Here is a 27,357-nt window from a genome sequence, read left to right on the forward strand (position 1 = left end):
CTGCCACCTCTCAGTCCATCTCTGCATCCTGTCAATGTCCCACTGCAGCCTACACAGCCCACTATACTGCTAATGACACCTCCAACCTTTGTGTCGTCTGCAAACTTGCTGACCCATCCTTCAATCCCCTCATCCAAGTCATTAATAAAAATTACAAACAGTAGAGGCCCAAGGACAGAGCCCTATGGAACACCACTCACCACAGACTTCCAGGCAGAATATTTTCCTTCTACTACCACTCGCTGTCTTCTGTTGGCCTGCCAATTCTGTATCCAGACAGCTAAGTTCCCCTGTATCCCATTCCTCCTGACCTTCTGAATGAGCTTACCATGGGGTACCTTATCAAATGGTTCATAGTTCTTTGAAAATGGAGGGTCAGGTAGATAGGGTGGTGGAGAAGGCATTTGGTGTGCTTGCCTTCGTTGGAGATAGCATTGAGTATAGGAGTTGAGACATCATGTTGCGGCTATACAGGACATTAGTGAGGCCACCTTTGGTGTACAGGACATTAGTGAGGCCACTACTGTGTGCAGTTCTGGCCTCCCTGCTATAGGAAGGATGTTATTAAATTGGAAAGGGTGCAGAAAAGATTTATAAGGATGTTACTGGGACTGGAAGATTTGGATAGCCTGGGACTTGTTTCCCTGGAGCAAAGGAAGTTAAAGGAAGATATTATAGAGGTTTATAAAATCATGAGGGACATAGATAAGGGGACTAGCAAAGGTCTTTTCCTAGGCTAGGGGTGTTCAAAACTAAAGGGCTTAATTTAAAAGTGAGAGGGGAAAGATTTAAAAGGGACTTGAAGGACAACTTTTTCACACAGAGTATAAGTGTGTAAATGGAATGAATTGCCAGAGGAAGTGGTAGATGCAGGTACAGTTACAATATTTAAAAGACATTTGGACAGGCACATGAATAGGAAATGTGTAGAGGACTATGGGCCAAACGCAGGCAAATAAGATTAGTTTAGTTTGGGAAACCAGGTTGGCATGGACGAGTTGGGTCCGAAGGGTCTGTTTCCATGCTGTATGACTCTATGACTATAATAACAACCCTGAAATCTGTTCTTACGGTAAATACATAATGTTTCTCCTTCAGTCATGTTGGGAGAAAATATGGCTTGAACATTTTAAGAGATTTTACATTTTTGAGAATTCTGCAGCATTAAAAGTATGGAACATATGTTTGTTCTCCTTCTGAGATTTATGGAAAACATTCATAAAGATCATGTGAAGTTGGAGATAAAACACCGACAATAGATGACACCTCCCCCCAACCACATAGTGTATAAAAGGGCAATGACAATTCGTTATCCTCAGTTTTGGTCCGACTCCTCCAGACTAATTTCGTCTTTAATGAATCCACATTAAGATGATGTGGAGGTGCAGGTGTTGGACTGGGGTGGATATAGGTATAGCCCAACTGGTTCATCTGAAATCACAAGCTTTCGGAGCAGTGCTCCTTTCTCAGGTGAAGTCTCCACCTAATGAAGGAGAAACACTCCGAAAGCTTGTGATTTCAAATAAACCTGTTGGTCTATAACCTGGTGTTGTGTGACTTCCAATAAATTAAGATGCAAATGTGGAAATATTGTTCTTCTGGTGGCAGGATATAACCTACATAATGATTTTTGCATTGCAGTTGCAATGGCTTAAATGCAATTTGAATAAAAGTGAGGGTTACCATTACACTGCAGGAAATCTGATAGCAGCCTCAGGTGTATATACATGTGCAGTTAATTACTGAAATCTGGTAAGATACCATGCGCTTGGGGCCCTGTTGTCATGTAATAGTAGTTTCCCTACCCCTGGACTAAGAGACATGGGTTCAAGTCCCACCCGCCACAGAAGCATGTAATAACATCGCTGAGCAGGTTGATTTGAAAAATAGGGTAAATTTTTTTAAAAATATACTCTTCTACAGGCTGATAGATAAACTGCATCACATCAGAAACTGCTACAAGTTGGGGTTGGTGCATTCAGCTACTGTAATTGAGTATTTAACAGTGCTAAATGATAATTACCATTGAACAACATCTCTTGACCTGAAAGAATTAAATTATGACATTGTGCTTCCTCCATAGATAACAAAAAAATATACTTTTAAAATTTCTCAGACTGTCTGTCTTTTCTTTCTTTCTTAGCCTACCTGAATTTCCCAATCTTTATTGTACTTCCTGTACATTACTGAAATCTAATTTATGTTTCTCCACTTATACTTCTCAGTTTGGACTCTGAGGAACCCTCATGGGGACACACAATCTAATTGGTTCAAGAACCTCTCTGTTGCTTGTCCCACTTGCACAAACCACAGATCCCCTTTCGAGGCTTCACCCCACGAAATACCAAGAATAAAAGTGGATCTGATCAGGTGTACGCTAGAACTCTATGGGAAGCTAGGGAAGTGATTGCTGGACCTCTTGCTGAGATATTTGTATCATTGGTAGTCTCAGCTGAGGTGCCGGAAGACTGGAGGTTGGCAAACGTGGTGACACTGTTTAAGAAAGATGGTAAGAATAAGCCAAAGAACTGTAGATCGGTGAACCTGATGTCGGTGTGGGCAAGTTGTTGGAGGGATTCCTGAGGGACAGGATGTACATGTATTTGGAAAGGCAAGGACTGATTAGGGATGGTCAACATGAGTGTGGGAAATCATGTCTCACAAACTTGATTGAGGTTTTTGAAGAAGTAACAAAGAGGACTGATGAGGGCAGAGCAGTAGACATGATCTATATGGATTCAGTAAGGCGTTCGACAAGGCTCACCACGGGGGACTGGTTAGCAAGGTTAGATCTCATGGAATACAGGGAGAACTAGCCATTTGGATACAGAACTGGCTCAAAGGTAGAAGACAGAGGGTGGTGGTGGAGGGTTGTTTTTCAGACTGGAGGCCTGTGACCAGTGGAGTGCCACAAGGATCGGTGCTGGGTCCACTACTTTTCATCACTTATATAAATGATTTGGATATGAACATCAGAGGTATAGTAGTAAGTTTGCAGATGACACCAAAATTGGAGGTGTGATGGACAGCGAAGAAGGTTACCTCAGATTACAATACGATCTTGATCAGATAAGTCAATGGGCTGAGAAGTGGCAGATGGCACTTAATTTAGATAAATGTGAGGTGCTGCATTTTGGGAAAGCAAATCTTAACAGGACTTATACACTTAATGGTAAAGTCCAAAGGAGTGTTGCTAAACAAAGAGACCTTGGAGTGCAGGTTCATAGCTCCTTGAAAGTAGAGTTTCAGGTACATAGGATAGTGAAGAAGGTGTTTGGGATGCTTTCTTTTATTGGACAGAGTATTGAGTACACAAGTTGGGAGGTCATGTTGTGACTGGAAAGGACATTGGTTAGGCCACTGTTGGAATATTGCATGCAATTCTGGTCTCCTTCCTATTGGAAGGATGTTGTGAACTTGAAAAGATTCAGAAAAGATTTACAAGGATGTTGCCAGGCTTGGAGGATTTGAGCTATAGGGAGAGGTTGAATAGGCTGGGGCTGTTTTCCCTGGAGCATCGGAGGCTGAGGGGATGACTTTATCAAGGTTTATAAAATCATGAGGGGCATGGATAGGATAAATAGACAAAGTCTTTTCCCTGGGGTGGGGGAGTCCAGAACTAGAGGTCATAGGTTTAGGGTGAGAGGGGAAAGATATAGAAGAGACCTAAGGGGCAACTTTTTCACGCAGAGGGTGGTATGTGTATGGAATGAGCTGCCAGAGGAAGTGGTGGAGGCTGGTACAATTGCAACATTTAAAAGGCATCTGGATGGGTATAGGAATAGGTAGGGTTTGGAGGGATATGGGCTGGATGCTGGCACGTGGGACTAGATTGGGTTGGGATATCTGGTCAGCATGGACAAATTGGACCGAAGGGTCTGTTACCGTGCTGTACATCTCTGTGACTCTATGACTCTATATGTATATATTAATACCTTGATATTGAAATAAAAAGCCTTTCAGCATTTTATCAACTTTGTATCCTCTCAAGCACATGTAATTAATAATCACCTATGAGGAGAGGTGATGGCCCAATGTTATCATCATTAGACAGTTAGTTTAGAGCACCAGGTAATGCTCTGAGGACCTGGGTTTGAATCTCAGCATGGCTATGGTGGTATTTGGATTCAATGAGATACTGGAATTATTAATGACCATGGAGCAATTGCCCCGGAAAGAACAATACCTGGTTCACTAATGGCCTTTTGGAAGGAAGTCCTTTATCCTGGTCTAGCCTACATATGACTCCAGACCCAAAGCAATGTGGTTGGTTCTTAATTGCCCTCTGGGCAATGAACACTGGCCTTGCCATCGATGCTCACATTCCACGAACGTGGAAACAAGAATATTAAAAAGTGTTGCCAAACACCTCCACAATCATAATTCTGATTAATTCATTACAGCTAAATACTGCCAAACATGGGAGTCATAGAATCACTGACTTATAGTTACTTTGTTAATCTACCTTCTTATTGGTTGGTAAGTCGGTGCCATGGCATCATATATTTTAAAATCGCTTCTAAACTTGAGAAATAATCAGATGGTTGTGAAAGTTGGAAAAACATGTCTCGGGAAGTAGTTGAGCAGAGATCATTGTATCTTTTAAAAGAATAAAAATGATAACAGGCTAAGGAGAGAAGGCAAGGCAAGGAGATTGGTTTGGATTGCTCTAGTTGTGCTGAATTATCACTTCTTTTGTTATAACTTCCATCATTCTACACATCCTCTTGTACAGTAGAGTATGGACATTCTTGGTTCCAGTTAAAAACAATCTGACAGCAAAACAAGATTGAATTAAAAAGGTCATCTGCAGAGGTGAATAGCAACTCTTTGAATTGTTGGAGACAATGCTCTTTCATTATTATATCCATATGAAATCTGAACATTTTGACATTCATGCGAAAACCCATTGGATTGGATTTTGCACTCAGTGGTGAAGGAAGGAGACTCACCATTCATGGACCTTTCTGCCGAAAGGATGGTGGAAGAAGTAACTGTCAAATGATGTAACAGAAATTGTCAACAAGAAATAATATATGTATATTCCTTTAATATTTAGTAAAACTAAAAAGAGGATAAGTGTGGCACTAATTGGTTCGCACTTTCAAAGAGCAGGAATTTAGGATTGAATGATCTTTTATTGTGCTGTAAAATCTTTGTAGTCCCTATATCCAAAAACTTAAATCTTTAAAATAAATGCATTGCACTTATCACAAACTTTATTGAATGAATGAATTCTGATTGTCCTTAATTAACTCATTCATTTCTGTGTATTCACTCATTTAATCTCCAGTTACGAGTTGCCCACAATCAATTCTTAATTAAAGACTTAACTCAGAAAAGACTTAATCTTTTCTCCCTTCAGAAGTGAAGATGCTAGTTTGGCAAGTCTCCAATTCTCCAGCAACATTTGTCGTGTCTGAGGATGAATTTCCTCCCTGTCCTCCTTCAAAAGCCTTCAGGGTGGATTACATTAGGTCCAGATGATTTATATAGCTCAGGGTTTGCTGTTTTATTAACAGTACATCTATATTCTTTAGGCTGCTGAGAAGTGAAGACTGTAGTGCACAATATGTCATGTTTCTCCAAGACACTAGTGAACATTCTTCAATAAATCCGAGCTTACATCTCTTTCTGCAAGCTTAGGGTCTGCTTCTATTTAAGCAAGGCATCTAGGAATTCTTAATTTTCTTTAGATGCCACATTCCAGAAAACGAGTGGAGTTTGTTCATTTATTTTACTCCATAGACAACCGAAGACCTGAGAACAATGAATTTCCTGGAGTGTTAGATTAGCTAGTAAATTCATTCTCTCAGTAAGAAAATCAAGAAGGATGTTATTCCTTCCAAATGAGTGATTGAAATTGAACTAGGGACGAGAAGTTAATCTCCAGGATTTGCAGATGTCCTTCTTAAAACTCACAACTTGCAGACAATAACAACTTAAAGTAAATGAAAGGGCAATATCACAAGTGTCTGTGACATAATAATTTGATCACTCAATGTCACAAGTTTGCAAGGTCAACATGGAGACATTAGAAGACAGTTGTTTGAGAACTTAAAACCACTTACCTTCATAAACTGTTCCATAGCCTTTGAAGCCAAAGAATTGGATCTGAAAAGAGTGTTCGGATCAGCTGTGTAAAACAGACAAAATATTGCTTAGTAAACTAAATATCAAATCTTTCAATGTGCAGCAGCCTGCCTACTTCTGAAAAGAATTTAGGACTTTTTATAATATCTTGTCCATTGACCACATTTGATACAATCAGGGGACTCGATTGAGGTCTACAAAATCATGAAGGGTATAGACAGGGTGGATAGAGATAAGCTTTTTCCCAGGTTAAGGGATTCAATAACGAGAGGTCACACATTCAAGGTGAGAGGAGAAATGTTTAAGGGGGATACACGCAGAAAGTACTTTACAGAGAGGGTGGTAGGTGCCTGGAACACGTTGCCGCAGAGATAGTAGAGGCAGGCACAATAGATTCATTTAAGGTATGTCTGGACAGATGCATGAGTAGGTGTGGAGCAGGGGGTTCCAGATCCTTAGGAATTGGGCGATAGGCTTAGACAGTGGATTTGGATCGGCACAGGCTTGCAGGCTGAAGGACCTGTTCCTGGGCTGTAAATTTTCTTTGTTCTTTGTTCTTTGGTAGGAATAGATCTAATTATCGAGCAATATAAATTGGTAGATTGATATAAAAGTGAAAATCATTTCAGCATTTTATTACCTTTGTATCCTTTTGAATACATGTAATTGATAATTAGCTGTGAATTTTCTAAACACCTCCACAATCATAATTTCATGAACTTCTGAGTCAAACATATTGTTAGCACTGCCAGTTCAATTAAATTCTTCTCTCCAGCAAAAGAAAACTTAAGATGAATTTGGTTTAGAGCCAAGAAGAGATTCAAAACTGTGTGCCTATAGCTTTGAATAACGCAGGCAAGAGACATTCCAACAGCTTCAGACTAGTTTTGAGTGATTATGAATTCACCCAAACCCATTCTTCATTCAGGTCATATCAACCTGTGACCCTTGAAATGTGCTGGTAATGAATGAGTTAAGCAATCCAGAATCAATTTCAATTCTGAACAGGGGCTGAAACAGCCTCCTGCTGGCGCTCACACCTGGAACCTGGAAGACTTTGACTGTCAGGTGTCACCTGACTGCTACGAGTCAGCTGCCTGACAGATTCCAATGGCGGGTAGTGGCTGTCCATTGGGGAAGAATGAAAATGAGGAATGGGGAGGAGTTTTTGACAGGAGTCAACCTATGGATGCAGACCTTTCTTAAAGAAACCCCACTGCTTCTCAGGGACTCCAACTGGGAAAATACCTTTAAACCATCTTCCATCACTTTACTGACATTTTGACAGCTTTAACTGGAACAAATATGTCACCATTGGCAAGTCACCCGAGAACAGCACAAACTTCCATTTGGGTTTCACGTACAACATTTGCAGGACTTAACACTAACACCAGAATTATTGGTGTGTCACAAAGCTGGTCCTTTATCTTAAAAACTGTTCCTTTTCTCAAGAATATGATCTTTTCTCAGAGGGGTCGTAAAACACTCCAGGCTCTGAATCTGCTGGGTTGGAACAGAGATGAGAAAGGTATTGGGAGGCCTTGTTATTTATATGTAAATAGATGAGACTCTAGGCCACAGCTTTGATATTTTAGAAGTAATCTGTACAATGAAAGGGAAGTAGTCAGTCCTAAAAGCTGAAGTCTTGTTTGAGTAAGTTCAGCAGTGGACTGAGTGGAAGCAGGTTGCTGGCCTTCTGCCCTTCTAACTTCGACTGGTAAGCCTCTGTTTCATTTATATTGTGTTTAAAGGGTTTGTTTATTGGAACTGTTGCACATATTTTTCAGAACAGCATACTACAGTCTAGTTTGGATAGACTGAGTTCTGTGGGTATTCTATACTCTGTTCTTTGTGTTTCATTCCATAATTTTGTGAATAAATTTTTGTCTGTTTTAAAACCTGGTAGTCAACCTTGCTAACTTACTCTAGGTAATTTTGACTGTACATTTACTGAAACAAACTGCAAAGTTATGGTTTGGGCCGCTTGCTTAAGAATGTTTTGAGTGGTCTGGCCTAGTCCATAACAGGTGTTAAAAATTACAGATCATGCAGAAATGGAACAGTTACATTTTATGGACAAAATCACTGGTTATGGAGTTTAAATTGTCCCATAAATTTCCACTCTACCACAAAAGCCAATGACAGAATCATTTCCAGCTCAACAATATAACAATTCTGGGTGATCCAAGATAAAGAGCCAATGCAGTTTTACTGTAAGAGAACTTTACATGCAATTTCTCTGCTCTATCGAAGAACACACATCGAGACAGAAAGTGATAAAATGAATGACTGACGTGTGTATCTGCTACTAATCTGGTTAAATGCATTAACAGTCAGAAAGTGAACATATAACAAGGTACAAAAGGAATCTGCCACCTTCTAATGGGAAAGCCTTCCCCTCTCCAGAATCCACAATCCCATGATTTTGTAATATTTCAACATTACCCCTCAATAAACATCATTTAGTAATCCAGGTGTGATGACAAGGGTGAGATGCTGGAGTCATGGTGATGTGGTTGGACTGGAATCCAGAAGCCTAAGTTAATGCTCTGGGGACATGGTTCAAATCTGAAATGCCACCATGTTAACGGAAATAAACCTGAAGTATAAAGCTAGTCTAAGTGATAGTAACCATGGTAATTATCATAATTGTTATAAAAACCCATTTCATTCACTACTGTTCTCAATAGGAGGAAATCCATCATCCCTGTCAGGTGTGGCTTAAATATGACTGCAGATCAATAGCAATGTGGTGAACTCATAACATCCCTCTGAAGTGGGCTAGTAAGCCATTCAGCCATAATCAAGCTTGGGCAACAAATATTGGTCTTGCCAGCGATGCCCCCTTCCCACGAAAGAATAAAGAAAATCACACTGCACAACATCTAATGCAGATAACGGAGGGGGACCACAGCAAATTAGTTTTTCTGACTCATTAGGTGAGTGCCAACAATTTGTAATCTTGGCTATTGGTGCAGGTATGGCAGCTGCATTATTGGCCAGCTGAGACTCCAGCCAAGGCCAGGAGAGGGAAAGATAGGTATACAATCAAGATGGTAGCCGGCAACAAGCTGCAGTTGTAAGACGGAGCCACAGGAGGACTCCTGATCACCAATTAGAGAAACAAAAGATACTAAACCTGCTTGCTGAATGACAGAACCTGGTTATCCCTTTATCAACTCAGCACCTGAAAACACTGACTCCAACCATCCATGGCACATACCAGAGCCACTGCCTGATTGGCCTGCAAGTGACCAATTCCATAGACAAATCTGGGGATAACCCCAATTCAGGAACATGGCCTGGATGCTATAGAGTGACCTTATCCAATATGGTATGTGGCGCATTTCTAGCAGAGACCAAAGACAGTGTGCATGCCACCCACCATCTGCCACATTTAGACAGCCAGAATACACTTTTAAGATAGACAACAGGTTCAAATTTCTAGGCCATAGATTCTGTATTTGCACACATGCCATAGATAGTTAAACTGGGGTACTTGTGTTTATTGTGAATGTATTTTAATGGAGCATAACTATAAAACAAGTACTGAAATGTGAGGTGGTGTCAAGGTTAATGCAGTACAGGCACTTGTGTTCTTTTTTATTGCAGAGCTTTCGTAATGTACATTAATTTATACCATTATAATTTTTGCTGTGGTTTGCCAGACTGTTAGCAATGTGATGATAAGTGATGCACTTGGGATCTCCTCTATCAGGCAGTATGGATTATGCAAATTTGGTTAATTTTTAAAAGATGGAAACAGGTTATCAGGAGAAAAATCAGAAACTTGGTCAACATTTGCTTGCTGTATATACTCGAGTCATAGTCAAATTTTTTTGATTACTTTTTAAGGTTAAATTTATAGGGTCGACTCTTACATGGATACTACATGGGATTGAAATTCACGCTTGTCAAAATTCATACCATACTATTAGCAGAAGTCCAATTGATCTCTAAATGAATAAAGGAAAGAGCAATGAATTATGGTAATTCTGAAAACCCAGAGCGGAACACAACAGCCAGCAGACTGGAAGGCGGGGAGTGGAGCCGAACAGCCAGCAGATTGGAAAGCTGGAGTGGGATGTGACGGCCGGCACATTGACTCATAAACATTCATCTGTTATCTGGAAAGAACTAGGGTCAACGTTTATATGAGGTAGCTGGAAAATTCCAGATTATTTAGCCAAAAATCGGGGGTTGACTTTTATATGAGGTCAACTATTACTTAAGTATATGTGGTACATGATTTACATCAGATTTAATCCAATGTTTATCACAGAAATAGAAACTAAGCCACAGCCTCAAGCCACTTCACAAGCAACAAATCAATCTCAAAATATTTGTTACATAGACACATGTGGAAGAAACACTGTGTGCAGCATTGTTACATAGAATTGTTACAGCACAGGAGAAGAATGTTCTCTCCATTGTGTCCATGCTAGCTTCCTGCAAGGTCAACTCAGCGAGTCTCCTCTTCCTCTCTTGTAGTGCTACAGATTATTTTTATCTTCAGATAACCATCCAATTTTCTTCTCAAGACCTCAATTGAATTTGCCTCCACCAGTTTGTAACAGCAAATTCCAGATCCCACAAACAAGGTTCCCCTCATAATACAGGCAGACTTCTGGATGGCTTTGTAAGAAAGGAAGCTCTGCCTGTGTGAGTGAGCACCCTGGCGTCACCCTGAGCAGAGGACCCACTTAATCAGTCTTAGATCGGACATTCTGATGTCACATCCCATCTTTCTGAGCTTGTGCAAGATTATGCAGACCCTTTTACAAGAGTTCACTTGAGAACAAAAGGAAATGTTTCAAAATCATTTGTTTCAAAGCCATAAGATGGCATATGGGATACTTGCCTTCATTAGTCAAGGCTTTGAATAAAAGAGCAAAGAAGTTATGATAGAGCTATATTTAATGTTGGTTGGGCTACAGCTAGAGTAATATGTGCAGTTCTGGTCACCACACTATAGAAAGAATGTGATTGTACTAGAAAAGGTACAGAGGAGATTCACCAGGATGTTGCCCAGGCTGGGTTGACTTACCTATAAAAAACTAGACTGGAGTTGTTTTCCTTAGAGCATTAAAAGCTAAGGGTAGGTCCGATTTAAGTGTACAAAGTTAAGGAGGGCATTCACAAGATAGATTTGGAGAAGTATATATCCTTAGTATTGTGGGGGGGGGGGGGGGTGTCAATAACCAAGGGAGACAGATTTAAGGTAAGCATCAGGAGGTTTAGAGGGGGTTGACGTAAAATCTTTTCATCCAGAGGGGATTGTGAGAATCTAGAGCACACTGCCTGAAAGGGTAGTAGATCCAGAAGCCCTCAAGAACTACCTGTATTTAGATGAACACTTGAACCACTATAGCATACAATTCTACAGGCCAAGTACTAGAAGATGGAAATAGAATAGATGAATGTTTGATGATCAGCACGTACATGATGGGCCAAATGGCCTCTTATCATGCCGTGAAACCTCTGTGACTATTTCAATGCCTCCATGAAAATTCAACACAAGAAATAGATGCCCAGTCATAACGAAAATGATATTCTATTATCAAGAGCAGTGTCAAGATCTTCCAATCAACAGCAATCACAGAGACACGATGGATTGTCAATGATAACATCCATTCATATACGGAGTAGGGTATGGGTGGAAGGTGAGGGAGATTAGGGTAGAAAGCGATCTAAACATTGGAGATCCATAGTATCAGGCCTTCCTTTGTGATCCATGTATGGTCATTCCAGTTAACCCACCAATGGTCGCTTGTACACATTGAAAGGTAACATTAGCACCAGCTTGAGAGATGTATAATACCCATACCTACAATGCCCCTGCTTCCGGACACACTTCAGGATATTAAAAAATATTAAACAACTGTAGATGCTGGAAATCAGAAAAAAAACAGAAATTGCCAGAAAGACTCAGCAGAATATGATCTATTGACCTAAGTGTAGCAAGGTGATCAGTGAAGCCTGTCTCAAAATTATTTTACCTAGTTCAGCAGCATGTTAAACTTGAACAGGAGGGCACAAGGTCTTTCTGACAACAATTTGAACATTTGTAAGAAACATTTGGAGCTCAGGATCGATGCTATTGTGGACTCTGCTATTCCATGGGATATTTGCTCTATTTAATCTAGTTCATAAGAAATATTGCTCTTGGTTGTTTCCCAATCTTCAATTTCTTAAAGCGTTCCAAATAATGGAATGAAATTGATGACTGTTTTCAAAATCACATATATATTTTAGGGGACAGATTCAGTTTGGATAGAAATTATATTCTGCCCTTTTGAAATATGAACCCTAACAGGTTCACCTGTAGCAAGATCAGAATCAATCTCTGCTGTTTGTCAACCTTGAACTCAGCAGCAGCATCATAAATTGATCACTGCCTGTAATTCCTATCAGAGGGATTTCATTCAATAGCAGCCGATCACATTTTCCCTTATTAACACCAAGGAAAGCCCTTTCACTTCTTTAGCAGGATCTGAGTGCAAATGGTCTGTCTGTTTCCATGGTAATGGGAACTTTATCACTGCTAATTAATGAAACGCTCAGTTAGACACTGTAGCTTTTCTTTAATGCTTTGTTTTCTGAAGCAAAGTGCAACACATTTCTTCTCAGGCTGTCACTCAGTGTTGCTGCCGCTGCATTACAAGGCAGCAATATATTGTCCCAATAACATCGCGCAAATAACAATTCAATCTTTCAAGGGTAACTTTGTCAAAAGGACAGTATAAACTGTCACAACGAATGGTGGAAATACCAGTAATTTACCCCATCTTAAAAAGAAAAAAAAAATCACTATCATCCCAGCCTCTGTTTTAGCTGATAGATTGGAAAGAATTTTAAAATTAGTTAGCAACTTTAAACAGTTTAAAACAGCTGCTGTAGCCAAGTGTATTTCTGTTTCAGAAGCCAAGTATAAAACGCATTCCTTTGTTGTATTATTGGTTCCTTCCTGTATGTGTTATAAGACTGTTGATTGGTGGGCCAATCTCCATTACAAAGGACATGCCTCCTTGTATTAAAGCCCAAGTATCTGAGTGCTGGTTTGCAGGTGTTGTTCACGAGTGAAAATTTAATCTACTCTAAAGAGCTCCTACGATAAGGTACAATTAATTCAAATTGAATGAATGTTTCATAATTGACTTTAGATTTTCCATATTTATTCATTTACACACTAAATTCCAGTTACCTGATATTCTATCCCTTTTATCTAATACATAAAATGTGCTAATTTTCCACTGGGTTGAGTCTTTTTTTATCATTTATATGCTCAGCAACTTTAACAATGGCTTGGAACTGAATATGTGCAAGACCTGCTTGGATTTATACCAGAATCCCAACATGGACAAACCACTCCAGCCCACCTAGTCTATGTCTGTTTTATTCACTCAGGGGATATTGGCATCACCTTCTGCCACATTTATTGCCTGTCCCTCTCTGCCCTTGAACTAAGTAGCTTACTATTCCACTTCAGAGGGCAGCTGAGAGTCAACCACATTGCTGTGGGTCTGGAGTCACATGTAGGCTGGACCAAGTGAGGATCACGGATTTCATTCCGTGAAGAACATTAGTGAACCAGATGGGTTTTCCTGACAGTCACTGGTGGTTTCACGATTATCAGTCGATTTATAATTCCAAATATTTTTAATAAATTCAAATTTCACCATGGTTGGGATTCAAACTTGAAACTTTAGCTGAGCTTCTGGATCAATAGTCTCGCAATAATACCACTAGGCCATCGCCCTCCCTATGTTGTGTTAATTTGTCCCATGAGCAGTCGGCTAATTTCATGACCTTGTCTTGCTCTCGTGTACCTTCCCTTTCTATTTATATATTTATATCTTTCTGTTCTAGTTGATTCAATCTTTAGGAACAGTGGACTTTCTAAACATCCTGTCCTATCACATGTAGTTTATTCAAGATTTTGATTTAGCTTTATAGAGTCATAGAGCACGGAAACAGATCCTTCAGTCCAACTCGTCCATGTCGATCAGATAGCCCAACCTAATCTAATCCCATTTGCCAGCACCCGGCCCATATCCTGCCAAACCCTTCCTATTCATATACCCATCCAGATTTTTTTTGAAATGTTGCAATTGTACCAGCCTCCACCACTTCCTCTGGCAGCTCATTCAATACACATACCACCCTCTGCGTGAAAAAGTTGCCCCTTAAGTCTCTTTTATGTCTTTCCCCTCTCATCCTAAACCTATGCCCTCTAGTTCTGGACTCCCTCACCCCAGGGAAAATACCTTGTCTATTTGTCCTATCCATGCCCCTCATGATTTTATAAACATAATGTTCATAGACCATAGAATCCCTACAGTAATAAGTCCACACTGACCCTCCAAAGAGAATCCCACCCTGATCCATTTGCCTACCCTACATTTCCACTAACTAGGGCACCTGTCCGACACATCTCTGGACACTATAGGCAATTTAGTATGGCCAATTCATCTGACCTGCACATCTTTGGACTGGGAGGGGAGAACCTGAACAAAACCCATGCAGACATAGGGAGAATATACACACTCTATACCAATAGTCACCCGAGACTGGGCTTGAACCCAGGTCCAGGGCACTGTGAGGCAGCAGTGCTAACCACTGAGCCACTGCGCTAGCCACTGAGTCACTGCACTGCTTTAATACATTACAAACTATGATTATGATTTTCTCAGCCATCAAAACTCTGGAAGACATGGGTACAGACTAGCAAAGTTGAACACATAATGTATTCTGCTCACAGCGTCTGACAAGAGCTCACAAATTGCCAGACCATAAATCAACAAACTAGCCAAATACCACAAGCACCTTATTATTGCTGTTTGCTGGCCTGAAGGGTTTACCTACCCAAGCATGGGTGCCAGGATCTTTAATATAGCATTACATTTACAGGCTGAATGATAACCTGCAATACAGGAGAAGAGATCACTGGCCATACCTCCACTGGTACACCAGCTAACCTGTGATTTTCTCCCTGTTCATTGTAATTTCAAGTTGGTTATCAAACAAGCAGAAGACCTAGCAATTATTGTTACCTTAAACCAAACCATATTGAAAACATGCAGGTATAAACAGACTTTGATCCCAGAATTGTATAAATATTGTTCAAAGTGTGCAACTGTAACTTCTCACACGTAACTATGTATTCCCAATAAGTGTTGAACAACTTAAATTAAGTCGTTCATCTGCCTAACATGCACAGGCTAAACGCTATCCCCATTGTGACCTTAGTGGTGGAAAACACAATTGTGCGAGTGCATAAATAGAAGTTGCTGTAAACCTGGAGGTGAAATGGATAGAACTCTCAATCATTGATTTGATGCACATTTTGAATATTTATGCTGAGAATGCTGTGGAAATAAATTGTGTAAACATGTTCAAGAATTAATTAGATGTATTTCTGCCAGGAACAAAGACTCAGGGAGACCTGAGGAGGAGATTCTAAGCATAATGGTCTTTTCCTGGCACTGTTTTTTTCAGTGAGCAATAAAGTTTGCATGCTCAACTAGAATCCAGGATTCTTTGCAGCAAAATTTTCCTATTCCCAAAGGGGAGATTCAATCTGGCGCCAAATTATTTTCCTTTTCTTCATGCCTTTATTAAACACAGCAACCTGTGAAGATGATAGGTGCTCAGCACTGAGAATTTACCAAGTGGATCTCTTGACATGCAGCAGCAATGATGTCAGCAAGCAAATAAGCAGCCAATCATATTGTAGCATTCTCACAGAGCAAACCATAATGTTTTAAATCACTGAAAATCCTTTGCTTTTAATTTCAGAAATATGCATTACAATAGAAACCATATAAAGTTTAAGAAACTTTAAAAATATACTTTTAAAACTGACAAGTCATTTTAATTCAAGAGAGTTTTGTCATTCCATTAATTTAATATGAACTTTTCAGGGATAGTGAGTTATTTTAGCACTAATTAAGAAGCTGATATGCCACTAAGATTAAGTTACATTTCTTTCAACAAGATGTAATTTTTTCTGGGTTTTAACAGAGACTAATAGCATTGAAAAGGAAGTTCTTTTCAGTTCATGATTGCAATGGAGATAGCAGCCTGTGAGGACCTCTGCAGTGAAAGGTGATAGAGCAGAATTCACTCAATGACAACAACTTCTGAATTCTACCTTCTTGTCATCATGCAAATTCCCAAAGTTGCTCTCAGTTTCACTGAGTTAGTGATAATGATGAGTACTGACACATTCAATTAGATTTTTTAAACATGCCTTTCTCTTGTGCTATACCAGTGCAGTTGAATTCTCATGCCTTGGCTGCAGAGCAAAGTCTGCAAATATATTTTCATGAATTCAGAGACTGCATCCCTGAGAGATCCAGCCCTGATTAAAAGATCTGGAAAGGATTATTGATAGACTGCAGCCTGTTGTACAAGATCTATGAGCTAACAGCACAAATCTTATGTAATATTATAACAGTTTTACCTATATCACTACTTAATTGCTTCATCGAGCTGAATAGCTCCTATTGCCATTAATGCCACTGAGATGTAATCCTTGCAAAGCCAAACATTAGCTCCTTTTTTTGGAAGAAAAGAACTAAAACTTATAGTAGGAACTGAAAATGCAAAAGCTCCCATCGGATAAATTGTTTATCGACTACTTGTTCATGCTTTAGTCTGTTCGCATCGGCTCATTGGACAAGTAGGACCAAAGAGCCTCTGACAATCTCCCTTCACTTATACCATATTTCTAGTTGCTAAGGTGACCTCTGCCCTAAAGACATTCATTAATATTAAAAATTGACTTCTTAGGAAGAAATTTGTCAAAAGACGTCTTTCAGTGAAAATTTATCACTTCACAGATGTACCACTCTCATCTTTGGCGTCACTTCATTAAAGAAGTCAAGACAGAGTTTACCCTTCTCATTTCCCAATTTCAGAGCATTTGCAAATGAATCCCAAATCTTGCATAGTATAAATGAATATACATTGTCATGCTAAGAGTTGGGCAACGTTCATAATATTACCAGTTACAAATGTAGTTGGAATTAAATAAGGGTTTGTTCGAAATGTTTACAACAGATGTAAAGCAGCACCTTAAAACTGCTATTGTAAAACACAATTTGAGCAGGTGTGAGCTTTGAACAAGTCAGCAGAAACAGCAGGAGAGGAGCCTTGTGGTCTGTATCTGCTGTAGGAGCAGTCCTGTAAGTAGAATAAGAGAAAGACCTGGCACCAGGTTCCTGTGTATTGTACAAGACTGATGATGAGGGGATAAAAATTGATGCGTTTCTATATGTATTGGACTGAAGTAGGACAAAGTAGTAGAACGTGAGGACTGCAGATGCTGGAGATCAGAGTCGAGAGTGTGGTGCTGGAAAAGCACAGCAGGTCAGAGAGCATCTGAGCAACACGGGCATCAATGTTTCGGGCATAAGCCCTTCATCAGGATGTACGGCTCTTCACCAAAACGTTGATACTCCTGCTCCTCGAATGCTGCCTGACCTGCTGTGCTTTTCCAGCACTACACTCTCGACTCTCAATTAGGACTAAGTCAGGCAGAACTGGGCAGAATATCTGACAGAGTTCTGTTTAGCCAGCCTTCTGAGGTTGTTTGAATAAATGTTGAGTTAACCTATATACCTGAGCCCTCCTGGGATCTGTGGAGGAGATTAACCATAACATCAAGACAGAGTTAGTTATTCCACTTGGTTGGCAGAATGTGATAGATGCATTCTACCAAAGATGAAAACAGAAATTTCTCTGAGACACTAATGACCAGCATTGCACAATCAAGCAGTATTCAAAATCCAATTAAATGAAAAAATTGCACTGCACTATTTTTTGAAGTGCTGTCAATACTTTGCCCTCAATCGACAACACTGAAAACATATTGCCTCTCTAATATTACATTTCCATTTATCGAAACTTGCTGCATCTACATTGGCTATTGTGGTTCTGACATTATACCATCTACACTTCCAAAGTACTTCATCTGCTGTAAAATGCTTTAGGATTTCCCAAGGTTGTTTGAAGTGCTGAATGAAGGCTTAAGTGTTCTTTTATCCTTTGTTAAGGATATTCCATGAGACATAAAGATAAACACAATGAACATGAGTAATATACTTCACGGTCTTCAAGATCATTAATAGTAACACTTAGCAATTGTATTAAGCCAAAGATGAAATTTCTTTTTTAATATTTATTGATGGAACATGGCATCACCAGACATGCAAGTATTTATTGCCCATCCCTAATTACATAATGGGCAGTTAAAAACCAACCACATTACTGTGGGTCTGGACTCACCAAGACTCGACCAGCAAACGATCACAGACTTCCTTTCCTGAAGGACAGACATGGACCAAATGGGTTTTAAAGACAATCAACAGTAGCTATCATTAACAAGGCTTTTCTTTATTCTAAATTTTTATTAAATTCAAATTTCACAATCTTCCATGACAGGATTTGAACACATATCCTCAGAACATTAGCCTGGTGCTCTGGATTGCTAGCCCAGTGACATTACCACTATGTCAATGCTTTCCCCTAGTTGACACCCTGTAAAGTTTTGAAAAAAATAGCAATTGTCTAATTTCTCTCCATAAATACCCATGATTTTAGCTGCAAAGATGTTGACTATTATAGATTGAGAAGAAAACAATTACTGGACAATTTACGACTAGCTATTTGTTTTAACAATGATCTGCAGAATTCCACGCTTTTGCTTCACAAGCTATTTTAAACAAAAAGATCCAGGAATAAGAGAATAGGGAGACATTTTGACAGGAGTCTCTGATGCCAAAAGGTGACTACACATTGCATTTGCAATGTTAAAAATCACATTGCTACGGTTACATTCTGTAACACGCAGAGTATCAATCAGTCACTAAAAGCATGCCTAATTTTACTTCGACTGTCAAAGCTGCCACCAGGAGCACATAAATCAAAGGAGAGCCCCCTCTGCCTTGGTATGTCTCACTCTACTATATTACTGCAATGCCATCAATCAGGAGACTATTTTGACATTGCCTTCCCAGCACCCATTTGACACCAAGCTGTAATCTAAAACAGCTTTTTGTAACAACTTATCTTTCATTAGTCTCAGATGCTGTTATCCTAATCCTTCTGCTAGGGGCAGCATGTATAATCCTGTTGCTGCAAAATTCTGAAGGGATTTTATTTTCACAATTTTTTATTGTTCTTTTTCCCTAAGCAACTTCCCTCACCTTTCATCCATGGCCATAAAAACCAAATCCAGTCCTTAATCCTATTTGTGCTTCTGCTTCTATTCCTTTGCTCTCTGTCTATCTATTTTTGGTCCCAATTTCTCCAACTGCTTTTTACTCTCCCTCTATATGCTTTTCTCCTCTCACTTTCTCTAATGAAAGTTCCTCTGTACATTGCTTTTTCTTTCTCTGCTATGTGTGATTTAGCTCCTCATCCTTCTCTCCTTGGATCTGAATGCATTTAGCGCCCTCAATATGAATATTGCTCGCATGATATCAGTAACTAAATATTTCTTCTCCTTGTGAGTTTGAACACATACTCTCACTTTCTCATTAGGGGTCTGGATTTCTCTATCTAAATCTGTTTTTGGTGATGGTTGTGGTGTCTATGTTAGCTGGGACACTGAGAACCTTTTATTCTCTGAATAATGCCATGGACATCTTACATCAACCAAGAGGCCATATAGTTTACTTTCAGCACTGCATCAAAATGGCAGCCTAGATTACCTACATGGTGTGATGAGATCTTTTGAGTCTGAGGTAAGTGAATTACCACTGAGTCAAGGCTGGCATTCAAGAACAATGTCATAGAAATTGTTGAAGGTGCAGAGATCATCACTATTTTTCTCTTATTTTACTCTTTTATTTGGTTCTGAGCTATGAGTTGAATTGAACTTTGAACAGCAGCTTGTCTTAATAGAGAAGACAACAAAGTCAGATGTTTCCTGTTGCGAACCAGCCTGAAAAGTAATGCAACTTAATTATTGATCTCAGGACACTGTTGACAAGCCAAAAAAGAGACAGAACCATTTCTGACTGGGTTTTGTCAGGACAGTGTGATTTGGAAGTTTCGGAGACTTTGCTTCTTTTGTTTTTGCTCTCTGTCTGGGTTCTCTCCAGTTTTCAACTTGTTGAATATTCTGAGGAAAGAATCCTAGTCTGTAAGAATTCAGTAAATGGTTCCTGTAGTCTGCTGAAACTGTTTGCAGTAACTGGTGACTTCAGGATTCAACCAAGATATAGAGTTTTACTTGCCTGTGAACAACCCATTGTCAAAGGATTTCATAAAGGCCTGGTGTCCATCATTTGAAACTGAATATTGAACTGGCAAACAAGTATGTTTTAATTTTCATTCTAATTTATTCCTTAACTATGTCTGTCTGTGTGTGACTGGGTGTTATGATCAAAGAAGATTGGGCTTTAGATTGTAGATATTAATTAGAATACCTTGTCAGTTAATGGTATTCTGCTAGCATTATATTATTAATAATAAATTGTTAATTTTTGTTGAAGTTATAAACTTGGGAGTCCAAGATCTGTTATTTGCAAATTCTGGTTAGGAAGGATTGGTCAGTTTGGAAACTTATTGAATATTTTAATTTCACAATGTTGCAAATCCACTGATAGGTTGATTGTTTTGGCTTGCTATCCCTGTGTCATAACAAGGGCAAGGAAAAGTCATGAGAAAGGCCAGAAATAAAACATTTAAAGGTACACTGAAAACTATGAAAGTGACATGAGTAAACCTATTAAAACTTTTTAAAAAGGTAGAGAATCTGAGCTTTGAAATTGATGCACATATTTAGGTTGCGTTCCATATTAAACATAAAGGTTGCCTGACTCAACACATTCAGGAATTTGGTGAAAAATTAAAGCACAACTCTTCGCTCAAAATGCTTTTCTCCTTGTTAACTGCCCATCCCTCTGCACTGTTCATAGGATCTTTGACCACTGTTAAGACATATTTACTAAGACACATCATGACAGAATCTGGAACTGCAGGCAAACTCACGCCAAATAGGGACAAGGGTTTTGGTAACTGAAACACATGATATAAGACTATATGCTCAACTGGAGTCATTGAGAATTAATAAGAAAGTTAACATGGTTAGATGACAACATATATTCATTTTAATACATAGATTACAAATGTGATCTCAGAAATTAAGAGTAATTAATAATTAGATACAAAAAGTTAAAAAAAAGGTTATTTTTTCAGTAACTTGTGGTTATGATGAAAGCCAGTGAATGACTATTTATAAAATTACGTCCTACTTCAACCTGGAAGATTCCTCAGGAACGATTCACCCTCTGACATTTTCCATTGCGTGGAGACACAGTTGTGCATCCTTTGACAACACTGTTGCAATTGGAATGATACGCTGAATCATTCTTGCATGGCCGACCTCGCTGGATCACCAATATGTGTGCCAAACCATGCCAACACATCTCTGACACATATTCTAAATATGCCAATGAATCCTCCTTTCGTGAATGAAACAAATCACATTGAAGTGAAAAAGTATGCAGTCAAAATTAATCTTTCCACTTCCATTGTCTTAATGGTGGTCAAAGATTCCATGAATCGTGCAGAAGGGTGAGCAATTAACAAGGAGAAAAGCATTCTGAGAGAAGAGTTGTGCTGCAATTTTTCACCAAATTCCCGAATGTATTGAGGCAGTGGTAACCTTTATGTTTCAGATGGAATGCAACCTAAATATGTGAATCAATTTCAAATGTCAGCATATGTTGTTCATAGAGATGATTCCTCTGGGAAGCACATCCTACACACTCTTGGGCGCAAAGCCTCAGGATGAAAGGGCAAGATCTGATGCTTTGTAGGTGTTTAACACGCAATCTGTGCCTTTGCGACTCTGTGTTCAGAATGCTTGAGAATTGATTTAAACAATTTCAACTAATGTTCAGGCTCCAGAGATGTCTGTGGTCTTTAGCATGAATGGTTTCCCAGGCAACAAGCTAAATCTGATCGGGTTGATAGCATTTCAGCAAAAACACGAGCTTTGTACTGAATTTCCAGCTAAACTACATCCACTGTTTGGGATAACCAAACCTTTGAATGTGGTGTTCAGCCCATACACTTTCACTATGCGTAACTCAACAAAAGTATTGGTTACCCCTTGGGATGGGACCACCACACCTGTCTTAGAGCATCTTCAGTTAAAATTTGTTTTCTAATGAACAAACGCAATGAACAAACTAAATTATGACCCCAGCATCCTTTGTCCCTGCATCAAGGTAGTTTCTTCTGTCATGTTGCGGCTGTACAGGACATTGGTTAGGCCACTGTTGGAATATTGCGTGCAATTGTGGTTTCCTTCCTATCAGAAAGATGTTGTGAAACTTGAAAGGGTTCAGAAAAGATTTAAAAGAATGTTGCCAGGGTTGAAGGATCTGAGCTACAGTGAGAGGCTGAACAGGCTGGGGCTGTTTTCCCTGGAGCGTCAGAGGCTAAGGGGTGACCTTATAGAGGTTTACAAAATTATGAGGGGCGTAGATAGGATAAATAGACAAAGTCTTTTCCCTGAGGTCGGAGAGTCCAGAACTAGAGGGCATAGGTTTAGGGTGAGAGGGGAAAGATATAAAAGAGACATAAGGGGCAACTTTTTCACGCTGAGGGTGGTACGTGTATGGAATGAGCTGCCAGAGAATGTGGTGGAGGCTGGTACAATTGCAACATTTAAGAGGCATTTGGATGGTTATATGAATAGGAAGGGTTTGGAGGGATATGGGCCGAGCGCTGGCAGGTGGGACCAGATTGGGTTGGGATATCAGGTCAGCATGGACGGGTTGGACCGAAGGGTCTGTTTCCATGCTGTACATCTCTATGACTCTATGGTGGCAGGTTTAAAATGATATCTTAATGGTGGTCAAAGATCCCATGAATCTTCAAGCTCCCTCTGGCCAGATTTTCAAACATCAAAACTGGGATATTTTTAAGACCCCTGGGAAGGTGGTACTCAGTCATAATTGACATGTTATTTGAGCAATGATAGGAGTCAAGGGAGCAGCATTTGAAATGATGTCATCTCCTGAAATAATGCATATCCAGCTGGAGTTGGTAACTCTAATCCATCAATTGTTTAAAAAGTGTCATCAGCATTTGTCCCTTCAAGGTAGTGGCAATTCCCTCAGACATTTCCAGGGGGCAGTGTTGGGGAGTAATCTGAGTCACTGCATGAACTGAAATTTGATGAGATAGATGTTTACTAAGGAGGGTGTAATTTTATACAGATTCCTCCTCCCCACCCCCAAGGTCTGATTGTATTTGACAAAAAGAACAAAGTTGAAACCAAAGATGTTTGAATTATTTTTAGGAAACTGTAGGGGCTCTGGGACATTTAAAGAAAATTCAAATAGTCCTGGTAAAACTAAGACAACAGTCATCCTATGCATGGATAATGTCAACAATTATCCATTTTTTGGTGAAATTTGTCTTTCAACTCCACCTTTTGGTTTTGACAGGTTGTCCTGGAGATCCAATATAGTCCATTTACATCTCAAACAATGGACAAACCAACAGGGTCTTATGTTATGGTTTTGAAGAGTTAAAGAGGTATTAATTGATCCAACATATCCCAAATGTTGATTTAAATCAGTACCTTAACTGAACATGAATGATATTTGCCACTTCCAGGATACTGCTATCAAGCCAAAAAGATCTTCAGCAAATCACACAACTGAATAATGTGGTATAAATCTTTTGAGGAGTTAACAAACAGGATAGATAAAGGGGAACCAGTGGATGGAATATATTTGGGTTTCCATAAGGCATTCAATAATGCACCACACAAAAGGTTACTTAATATGAGCCCATAATGTTGGGGGTATTATGTCAGCAAGGTAGAGGATTGGCTAATTAATGGGAGACATATAACTGGGATAAGGGGGTTATTTTCAGGTGGCAACCTGGAACTAGTGGAATGATACAGGGATCAGTGCTGGGTCCACTATTATTTAGAGTGTATTTTAGAAACTTGGAGGAAAGCAGTGAAAGTATTATCACCAAGTTTGTGGGTGACAAAAATAGATGGGAAAGCAAGTATTGATGATGACTCAGACTCTACGAAGGGATATGGACAAGTTAAGTGAATGGCTAAGATTTTGGCAGATGGAATATAATGTGAGAAATGTGAGTTTATGCACTTTGGCAGAAAGAATACAGGAATTGAACATTATTTAAATTGAAGAGGAGAAAGTGAGGACTGCAGATGCTGGAGATCAGTCGAAGAGTGTGGTGCTGGAAAAGCACAACAGGTCAGGCAGCATCCGAGGGGCAGGAGAGTCGACATTCATCCATAAGTCTTTCATCAGGAATGAAATTGATTTATTTTAATTGAGAAAGACTGCAGGGAAAGCTGCAGCACAGAGGGATTTGGAAATCTTCGCGCATAAAGCTCAGCAGGTCATAGGGAAAGCAAGTTAGAGAGCATAGAGTTATAGAGATGTACAGCATGGAAACAGTCCCTTCGGTCCAACATGTCCATGCCGACCAGATATCCCAACCTAATTCTAGTCCCACCTGCTAGCACCCGGTCCATATCCCTCCAAACACTTACTATTCATATAGCCAGCCAAATGCCTCTTAAATGTTGCAATTGTACCAGCCTCCACTACTTCCTCTGGCAGCTCATTCCGTACACGTACCACCCTCTGCGTGAAAAAAAGTGCCCCGTAGGTCTCTTTTATATCTTTCTCCTTTCACTCTAATCCTATGCCCTCTAGTTCTGGACTCCACCACCCCAGGGAAGCGACTTTGTCTATTTACCCTATCCATGCCCCTCATGATTTTATAAACCTCTATAAGGTCATTCCTCAACCTCCAACGCTCCCAGGAACACAGCCCCAGCCTATTCAGCCTCTCCCTATAGCTCAAATCCTCCAACCCTGGCAACATCCTTGTCCCACCTGCTAGCACCCGGTCCATATCCCTCCAAACACTTACTATTCATATAGCCAGCCAAATGCCTCTTAAATGTTGCAATTGTACCAGCCTCCACTACTTCCTCTGGCAGCTCATTCCGTACACGTACCACCCTCTGTGTGAAAACGTTGCCCCTTAGGTCTCTTTTATATCCTTCCCCTCTCACCCTAAACCTGTGCTGTCTAGTTCTGGACTCCCCAACCCCAGGGAAAAAGGCTTTGTCTATTTTTCTTATCCATGCCCCTCATAATTTTGTAAATCTCTATAAGGTCACCCCTCAGCCTCTGATGCTCCAGGGAAAACAGCCCCAGCCTGTTCAGCCTTTTCCTATAGCTCAGATCCTCCAACCCTGGCAACATCCTTGTAAATCTTTTCTGAACCCTTTCAAGTTTCACAACATCTTTCCGACAGGAAGGAGAACAGAATTGCACACAATATTCCAACAGTGGCCTAACCAATGTCCTGTACAGCTGCAACATGACCTCCCAACTCCTGTACTCAATACTCTGACCGATACAGGAAAGCATTCCAAATGCCTTCTTCACTATCCTATCTACCTGCGACTCCACTTTCAAGGAGCTATGAACCTGCACTCCAAGGTTTCTTTGTTCCGCAAAACTCCCTCGGACCTTACCATTAAGTGTATAAGTCCTGCTAAGATTTGCTTTCCAAAATGCAGCACCTCACATTTATCTAAATTAAACTCCATCTGCCACTTCTCAGCTCATTGGCTCATCTGATCTGTTGTAATCTGAGGTAACCTTCTTCACTGTCCACTGCACCTCCAATTTTGGTGTCATCTGCAAACTTACTAACTGTACCTCTTATGCTCGCGTCCAAATCATTTATGTAAATGACAAAAAGTAGAGGACCCAGCACTGATCCTTGTGGAGTAAGAAAATATGGAGGTCTTGCTAAAAGTATACACGACAATAGTCAGAGCACAGTTGGAATACAATGACTTGTTCTGGTCTCCCTAACCAAGGAAAAATATGTTAGCACTGGAGGCCATCTGGAGAAGGTTGATCTCAGATATGGAAATATGTTCGAATAAAGAGATTGATAAGTTGATTCGGTCTTTATTTATTGGCAGTTAGAAAAATGAGAAATGATGTTTCTGCAACATAAAAGATTTTGGAAGTTTGGCAGAGTAGACATGTAGGGGTTATTTCCCCTTGTTGTAAAGTGTAGCACCACAGGGCATTGCTCAGTTCAGACAATCATGGATGAGCTGGAATTTATTTCTCTCAGGGATAGTGAATCTGTAGAATTCTTTACCATAGAGAGGTGTTGAGGCTGTGTCCTTGTATATTCAAGGCTGAGATAGAGAGATATTTAAAGGCAGCATAGTGGAATTGTGGAATAGTGATCAGCCATGCTTTCATTGAAAGGCAGAGGTACTCAATGGGCTGAATGGCCAACGTCTACCCCTGCATCGTGTGGTCTTTGGATCCTGATGGATCTCAGTTTCAGCAAGATACAGGTCCATTCTCAGAAGTGTAAAGGAGACATTATTCTTTGCTGACTTTGAAGAAAGAAGCAAGTGTCATTAAGGATTAAGTCTGGTGTATAAAAGAACTGTCCAGCAACCTCTTCTTCTTGGTTCAGAATTAATAGTTACGGAAGGTATTCACTTGCTCTGCAGATGCAGATTTCCACCGTGAAAAGGAATGATCACAAAGGGGAAAACATTTCAGAGAAAGAAAGATAATGTCAAGGTGCTCCCCAAAATGGGAGTCAGCCCCACATTTCATTCTTGATCAAACCTGCTCCTTTCACTTGTATAATGAACAAGTGGCAAGAGGTTTGACAGAAGTGGTATCCTTCTCTGGTCAAACAGATATAGGACAGCATGCTTAGCACTGGCCAAATTAACCAAACCAACCTATCCACACATGTATACCTCAGCCTTGAAGGGGCTGGAGGAGGGCAGGGGGCACTATGCTTCACGTCACTGATGGTAATTCACCAACCAATCAGATTCATTAATGAGGCATGGAGGATTACATCCATCACCTAGGGAATGAAATTACTTATGGCCAGGGTAGTCCTGTCAGGATAAGTAACTGGAGGTTTGGAGGTGCTATGGATAAATTCCTGTACTTCAGCTCACACTCAGGAATACAAACATTGACTCTTTCCAATCTGCCCCTGAACTCTCTGGTGGCTCTCTGCTGGCACAACATGTCAGTGCTCTGTTTCTGAGAATGGAAATACTCCCTTTGTGAATAAGCTGATCAACTTGCTGATCTGTTTCCATGCATGTCACACATTAGCTGACAAAATCAAGAAACCAAGGTGGATTGAATACCACGAGCAGCAGCTCAGACT

At 40.0% G+C, this 27,357-nt stretch overlaps 1 protein-coding gene across 2 annotated transcripts in view; it reads right to left on the reverse strand.

Moving 5' to 3' along the window:
- LOC122562636 (rasGAP-activating-like protein 1) overlaps nt 1–27,357 on the reverse strand; it is a 270,514-nt gene that overhangs the window by 71,267 nt on the left and 171,890 nt on the right. For both annotated transcript variants that reach the window (XM_043715652.1, XM_043715650.1), the window contains exon 12: nt 6,072–6,136. In XM_043715652.1, the coding sequence (XP_043571587.1) occupies nt 6,072–6,136 (65 nt within the window). The remainder of the gene's footprint in view (nt 1–6,071; nt 6,137–27,357) is intronic.

This window comes from Chiloscyllium plagiosum, chromosome 25 (genome assembly GCF_004010195.1).
Source record: "Chiloscyllium plagiosum isolate BGI_BamShark_2017 chromosome 25, ASM401019v2, whole genome shotgun sequence".
Taxonomy (NCBI): Eukaryota; Metazoa; Chordata; class Chondrichthyes; order Orectolobiformes; family Hemiscylliidae; genus Chiloscyllium; species Chiloscyllium plagiosum.